Source organism: Amia ocellicauda, chromosome 22, assembly GCF_036373705.1.
Source record: "Amia ocellicauda isolate fAmiCal2 chromosome 22, fAmiCal2.hap1, whole genome shotgun sequence".
Taxonomy (NCBI): domain Eukaryota; kingdom Metazoa; phylum Chordata; class Actinopteri; order Amiiformes; family Amiidae; genus Amia; species Amia ocellicauda.
Window position 1 is genome coordinate 970,375 of NC_089871.1, and position 7,447 is coordinate 977,821.

The 7,447-nt window shown below is 48.6% G+C and overlaps 1 protein-coding gene across 1 annotated transcript; it reads right to left on the reverse strand.

Moving 5' to 3' along the window:
- Positions 1-4,845: 4,845 nt before the first annotated feature.
- Positions 4,846-7,430, reverse strand: pex12 (peroxisomal biogenesis factor 12). The gene is made up of 3 exons (XM_066695793.1): positions 7,150-7,430; positions 6,229-6,770; positions 4,846-5,883 (listed from the first exon to the last, which is right to left on the reverse strand). Exons 1-3 carry the CDS (start codon positions 7,276-7,278, stop codon positions 5,487-5,489), a joined length of 1,068 nt encoding a protein of 355 aa, XP_066551890.1. The 5' UTR covers positions 7,279-7,430; the 3' UTR covers positions 4,846-5,486.
- Positions 7,431-7,447: the final 17 nt, after the last annotated feature.

The window sequence follows — 7,447 nt, forward strand, 5'->3', positions numbered from 1 at the left end:
TGGCGAGTGTAGCGCACTATGGCGAGAAGCTCCTGTCTTGTCACACAGTATTGTTGTTGGGCAGGTGTCAGATGAGAGATTACTCTTTCCTCCCCCCTTTGGAGGCTGCTGATAGTTTTTTCTTGAGTTCAAATGCTGTGCCTCACTTCAATGGAAGTCCCTCTTTTTAGGAGAATGTTTAATGGGTGTACAATGTGCACAAAAGCAGGAACAAAGCTTTAAGCCGTGGCTGTGTGAGCACTCAGAAACCGTAGCCAGACGCTCAAGGCTTTGATCAACTTTCTACAGATGATGATGTCATCAAGGTAGATTAAAGTGTCTCCCACTGCAGACCCTGCAGCTCTAGCTCCATGGCCCTCTGAAATGTCCTGGGCACCTTACAGAGTCCGAATGGCATTGTTGCACATTCATACAGTCCGTACCTGGTGCTGTCTTGTTACGGTCTTTTTTGTCTACTTCAATCTGCCAGTATCCGCACTGCAGGTCTACTGTTGAAAAGACAGTAGAGTTACCCAGGACACTTCTCAATCTTTGGCAGGGGATAGGAGTCTTAGCTGGTAGGCTGTTGAGACACCTGTAATCAACACACCAGCGTACTCCACCATCTTTTTTTGTACTAAAACCACAGGGGATGACCATGCTACAATAATGAGGTGAGTGTGAGCAAAGACTAAGAGGAAACAGCGAAACGCGGTGTGGTGGAAGAAAGATTTGGAGTCGGGAGTTCTAGTCAGAATTTATTACGTGCCCGGGAGGAACAGCGCAACACAGCGGGAGCAGCTGTAGGGTTTCTCTCCCGAGTGAATGCGCTGGTGTACTTTAAGGCTGTATGCATGAGTGAATCCCTTCCCACACCAGGGGCAGCTATAGGGCTTCTCCCCTGTGTGAATGCGCTGATGTACTTTAAGGTGTGCTGCCTGGGTGAAGCCCTTCCCACACCGGGGGCAGCTGTACGGTTTCTCCCCCGAGTGAATGCTTTGGTGTACTTTAAGGCTGTCTGCCCGAGTGAATCTCTTCCCACACTGGGCGCAGCAGTAAACTGTTTTCCTTGTAAGAATACACTGGTGTTTCTTAAAGCTTCTGAAGTTCCTATATGTTTTCTCACACTGGGGGCTGCGATGGCAGCCCTGATGTTTCCCAGTTGTCTTTGAGGGGGGAGAGTCAGAGCGGGAGGGTCCAGGACACAGCTGTCTGCACTGTGAAGATGGGCTCTCACCCCTCACTGCACTGTCACTGCCTCCACTGAGCCCCGTCCTCAGGGTGACAGAGTCAGTGTCACACGGTCCGTCTACCGGAAGCTGCGGCTCCAGTTTACAGAGGCCTGCTGTAATATTCTCTTGTCTAAGGTTTTCCCACTCCAGTTCACTGTCCTCTGTCTTAATGTGGACAGACGCAACGCTGGGCTCACACTGTACTGGTGGAGTCTGGTGCCCCCAGTGCCCGGAGTCCCTGTCTTAAACCCACAGCCTGTGGTTCCGCCATGTGGCCGGATTCCTGTCCCCTGAGCTCCATTTCACTGTGTCTGCTCCCGTGCTGCTCAGACAGACTCTTCTTGTCTTCAGCGGCTGTGGGCTCTGTGTGCTCCTGCTCACAGGGAGATCTCTTCCCAGAGTCAGGGAGAGCTCTGGCCTCTACAGCTCCTGTAGACAGCAGAACAGATCAGAACAACATCCAGGCAGTGAGTATAATGAATCTATACTAAAACAACCAAGTTACAAAATTAACTCAACACACAAACAGTCACAACTGTAAAAGCGATGCAAGTGGCAGAAACGTAAGATATCTGAAATGAAGCGCTGATGACAATTTCATGGATGTATCTGACTACAATGATACAAAATAAACTGAACAATGTCAATCCTCATCCTACACAACTACCAAAAGTACTACAATAAAACGTATCCCATCCACTTCATGAAACGATCATTCCAAGAGCCAGTTTAAGATATATTACAAATTACAGAAGAACGCATAAAGCTCAAAAAGAGGACAGTGGGCATTGAAAAGGCACTTAAGCATAGTAGGAGTATGGATAGTTGTAGTAGTACATTAATAGTAGGGTCGGTTTTATACTACAAAAACAACAATAATCTAGAGATACAAAAAGTGGCATTCACCACTTAAAATACTAAACCGTGGTTACTTCTTTACAATTTAAAACTTAAAACTATCAAATGCATGTATGTTTTCAGTGACAAATATGTGCATGTGGCAGTTATCATATAATTAAATGTTACATTATGCAATATTGCAAATACACAATATTTAGCAAAAGTTCTGTTGGATTAGAATTTAAGACCTACATTTAGATTCCATTTAAAAGTTTAACATTCCATCTAAGCCTGAACCTAAACATACATCATGAACATCATACACAACAATGACAAAATATAATCAGTCTAAGCAGACATATGCACTTATAAGTGTAACTGAGTGTAAATTGTGTGAACGAGACCTCGAGCTCCACAGTGTAGCAAGGCCGTACACCACTGGCAAACTGCTTTACCGGGCCTCTAGATTTTAAAGCAAGTTGTTTTGCCTCCACTGTTCGATAAATAAAGTTTGGTAAAGTCTTTGTCTTACCAAGACCAGCAAAATTGATTTTGAATAGTTCAATCTGTTTATTTTATTTGTCAAGATTCACAACCCTCAATGACTGACACAATGTTTTCATCTGGCAGGAGAGAACTATTTCAATATGCCCGATTAGTGCGTATTGAATGTGACTGTGATAAATCAGCGATTACAACACAATGCACTTGCAACTCCCTCTCTCTCTTGTGCATATTTGACTTCTCCACAGAATACAGAATCGAAAATATACACCTGGTGTTCCAGACACGCAGTGTCCAGCTATATGCATGTGTAGTCTTGCTACAAAATCAGTCGCAATCAACATCCTACAGCCCATACATTTTATCATACTATTTGCACTTCTCAAAAAAGAAAGATGGGATTGCCTAAATATCAGAGTTATCGTTATAATCTGCATTATAATTTAATAAACATCAAAGTCAAAAATAATATAAATGCATAATCACATGGATTACTTATTAATTGATCATCAATATATCAACCCTCACACCTGGGGTCAAATATAAACGTCATTCACAATAACAAAGTAATGCAGCTACTAACTTGTATCGAGGGGGAAATGGTTTCTGGTTTCTGTGCATCTAAGTGTATTTTCGGATCTATTCCGTCATTTCATATAAACTGCTGTCATTCTGTGTCAATTCCATTAAAATGTATTGAATAGGCTTCCCGGGTCCCTGTAACGCTGATCAATTCAATTTTCTGAAAGTTCTGAAAAATGTGTAGAATGGATGGTCAAATTTCATTGAAGTGGTTGAAGTGTGAAAACTGAGAAATAAAAGGCTCAGAAACAGGCTGGGCCACAATGGTAGGGGAGGAACAGCAGACGGGCTGCAAGAGGGACACGACTTCACTAGACATGCAAGTCCTCTACTTAACGGTTGGTGATATGAAAGCTTATGCATGCAAATTCAGTTATAAAACAATTATCAAACTTCTAACCATTCATTAAATACACTGCATACTTGTGCGAGGGTCTCTGGTGACACTGAGAAATGTTGTACGATTAATCAAACTTACAATGATGTTTTCACTACAAACACTTTTGTCCAATCAGTTGATGTCCTCCAGTGTTCTCCACATCAAACACCCATTTTGGACTGTATTGCCTGAGGACTCTGGATGGCCTATGACCCCAGTGTACAAGGAAGTCTGAGAGGGACCAGCACATGGGAAGGAAGGCCAGTATGTCTCATCCATATAAAACAAATGCACAGTCACAGCTCCTGTAACCCCTCAAACAAGGTGATAACAAAGACACATGTTTAAATCCATAGCTCAACAGAAATGTGAATGTGCTCAATGTCATTGCTTTGCATAGGTGGCCTCATAACTGCCTGTTACATGAGCATTAGGTGGGAACTGTCCTTCGGTGTGACCAGGCCGATGGGATGCACCACAGAGTTATCGATCACTGTTGCGGGGCAGCTCCGGTCTGCTCCCTCACTGCAGCGCCACGGTGTTTACAATCCAGAGACGGGCTTTTATGATCGTGTACTAATGTCTCCTGCAATCTGATGTGTCCAAAAGAAATTGCCAAGAACAATCATCCTGGACTTGTCGCTCCCGCGTGTGCCCACTCTCCCACGTTCACTTTGTGACGTGTACTTACTATGAAGAGCCAATAGACATGTCATTGTTTATGAATTGCCAAGTTTGACACTAAAGATTTACATACAATTTCCCTTTAGAGCTCCTATCTCAAGATATCATTAGACACATTTTTCCTGGGATAAAAGATGGAAAAACAAGAACCAGCAATGTGGGCTTGATACAGCCTACAAACCCCCCTTATATTAAACATTTCATATGCCTTAAATTTACCCCGGTTTGACTATATACGAGTCTTCCTGAGCAGTTGTCAGGCAGAAACCGAACTTCCACTCATCATGGGACACACGTGGGTCATGTTATCTTTCTCTCCTGTCTGGTCTGCATAAAAGTGCCTGTAGTTTGCAACTTCTCTTGAGATCGCCTCCTGAACCTCTTCCCTGTAGCTGCTTGTAATAAAAACCTTTGATTGGAGGTGCATCTCTCTCTGGACTTCTGCAACTCTTCATTACGCACACGCTCATAGCACCCCACTGTAACCACTGACCGCATATCTCCTGTATTCTGCTGCAAACTAAACTAAATACACACACAAAAAGGTTTTGCAGGTACTGCATACGAACCAGTATCAATGACTGTGATCGGTGTGCATGGCATTGTATGTGTGTGTGTGTACAGATGCCTTCAGCCAGAGAGATGTACACTGGTTACAATATCATTTATTTTTACATATTTATACAGCTGGGTGTTGATGGGAGTAATCGAGGTGCAGTGCCCCCCACTGAACCCACGACCCTCCGCTCAGGAGTCCAGAGACCTGACCACCACCACCCCTCCCCTTCAATCTTTACTTAATCAGCCTGGTGAGCAGCTCTGCTTTTCATATTTGCATTTAATGTACTTTTGACAGGGTGGAAAATATCCGTATACTTTTTTCTTTTATGGGGGGTGGTATTATGTGCCATGTTTAGGTCTCCCTGATAATTAAAGTCTCCAGAAGTGCCCCTGTGCAGTAGCTCCAGTCCACAGCGATCAGGATGAATTTGCATAGTTTCGGTCTGGTCGGTAAAGCACTCTGCAGCCATGAGGAAGCGGACCTGCCTTGTGCCGCGACTCTGATTGGGAGATGCATACCTCGCTCGGTGCTGGTGCTCACCATGACTTGTTCTATTCATAAAGCAGCCAGTCGGTGTGCATTTCAAAGCAGATCCCTCTGCAGGGGATGAATAACCCAGTTCTGTACGTCGACCACACACAATCTTGCTGTCGTCTGCAGCACAGTACGTAACGCTGAGCTTGGGTTTATAAAGGTCCGGCCACCGCCTCGGTCCTCCGGCGCTCTAGCCATCGGGGGAGTAGAGTTTGACGAGGTGCTGCAGCTCGGTGGGGTACCCGGTGAGCGGGCAGCGCTGGTGGGCTCTGACGTAGCTGTAGACGCAGCGGTAGCAGAAGACGAAGCCGGAGGTGGCCAGCGCGGTGTCGTTGGCGCGTGGGCGGCGGCACAGGGGGCACAGGCGTTCGTACGTGGAGATGTGGTCGGGCGACTGGTGGAGGTGCAGGGGTGGCGGGGGCGTGGGCAGAGAGGTCAGAGACTTGAGCGTGCCCTGGTTCTCGGAGGAGTACCACCACTCCAGGAACTGCAGGAAGAACACGCCCAGCGACAGCCCCGTGGACAGCGACACGGCCACCCCGCCCGCTGCCGCGCCCAGCAGCCCGCGCAGCCGCCACGCCCCGGGCCTGTGGAGAGAGGAGGAACAGCGTGAGAGACGGGCACAGGCACCAGCACTGGTGCACACACAGCTCTGCTCTGTTTGTTTATCTTTTATTTTATCCTCTAAGCCCTGCTTTACAAAAAGTGTCTACCTACACTTCCTACTCATGTAATCCCCTCCTTAACGAATTTCAGGTCTGACGGTTTCTGTGATTCTACGGTCTGTGTAAGACTACTACCTGTCCAGGTTATGGATCAGACATCAGGTGATGCCTACTTTATATTGAATTCAAAACACTCCTGCTCTGTGGGAGGAGGGCACCTGAACTTGGTCTGCCAGGGGTGGAGGGGGGAGCGTGCGGTTTAATCACCTCTGTCCAGAGAGAGATGTGTCAACAGCGGCCGGCCTGAGGTCCAGGGTGCGGATGTCCTGGGTGGTGAGTCGAGCCAGCCTGACTCCGGCCAGCCGCAGCAGGGGGGAGTGGTTTTTCGCTCGCCCGAACACATACAGCAGCTGCTGGCAGAAAACCCAGCCCTCCCAGCCCATGCTGCAGAAGGGGTAGGCGGCCAGGAAGGCCCTGCACAGCCGGCGCCAGCGCGAGCGAGGGAGCAGGATGGAGAACTCGTCCTCCTCCCTCGCCCTGGCCAGGAGCTTGTCCAGCTTGGCGCGCAGGTAGGGCAGCAGGGCCAGCAGCAGCAGCGAGCGCCAGTGCTGTGTCCGGGGCAGCCCTCTGCTGGCCAGCCGCCCCCCCGCCCCCGAGGACACGCGCTTCAGGCTGTAGAAGTTCTCGGAGAAGGAGGCGCTGGTCCGAGACAGGAAGTGGTTCTGCAGCAGCAGGTCCAGTCCGCAGTAGATTTCGTCGAACCAGCGCCACAGGAAGCCGTACCGAGCTGGGTTGGACTCGGACAGGACCTGGGAGGTGGCGAGAGAGACAGAGAGAAACACAGGGCTGGGGTCACACCCCTCCTAGTACATTCGCAGTGTATCAGAATAAATATGCTAATCATGGTTTTATCCCCCTGTTGCTGTTGTTGGAGCAGCATGTTGTGCTTCGAAGACATTGACCTCTACATGTCAGCTTCAACAAGGAACCAACACAGACAAAACAGCGGCGTGGGGGTCTACACTCATGGTCAATACGGCTGCAAACCATATCCTCTGGGTTACCCTCCAGTACTGTCATTAAGGTTCCTCATATCCGCATATAAACGCACTTCTATAGCTAAATAAGGGTGACATATGCAGAACTATGCGCTGTAGAAAAAGGGGTCAATAACCGCCAGATAACGACCTTCACTGCGTGGTGCAAGGCGGGCCGGACAGCGGCCATCAGGGAGTCCTGCGCCAGGACCTCGAATATGGAGGGTCGCTCGTCCCTCTCCAGGGCGCCGGTGGTGAGGTGGGCTCCTCGCTCCGCCATGGCTGCCAACCCCGGCGCCGGAGCCCAGAGCCAGCTGTACGGGAAGGAGCTCTACCGCGGCGCCGCGCTAGCAGTGCCTCAGCCAGGTGTGCGAAAATAAACGCCCGTGTTGTGTCCGCAGTCGCACCGTCCGGCCGGCCACTTCCGGGACGCAGCTCTGCTTCCGGCG

What these genes read in the sequence shown, in the direction of transcription:
- pex12 (XM_066695793.1), bottom strand. Translation starts at nt 7,278, where the DNA reads ATGGCGGAGCGAGGAGCCCACCTCACCACCGGCGCCCTGGAGAGGGAC. An exon ending in CCTTGCACCACGCAGTGAAG is followed by an intron (nt 6,771 to 7,149) that starts GTCGTTATCTGG and finishes GCCACCTCCCAG; the next exon opens with GTCCTGTCCGAGTCCAACCC. An exon ending in ACATCTCTCTCTGGACAGAG is followed by an intron (nt 5,884 to 6,228) that starts GTGATTAAACCG and finishes CTCTCTCCACAG; the next exon opens with GCCCGGGGCGTGGCGGCTGC.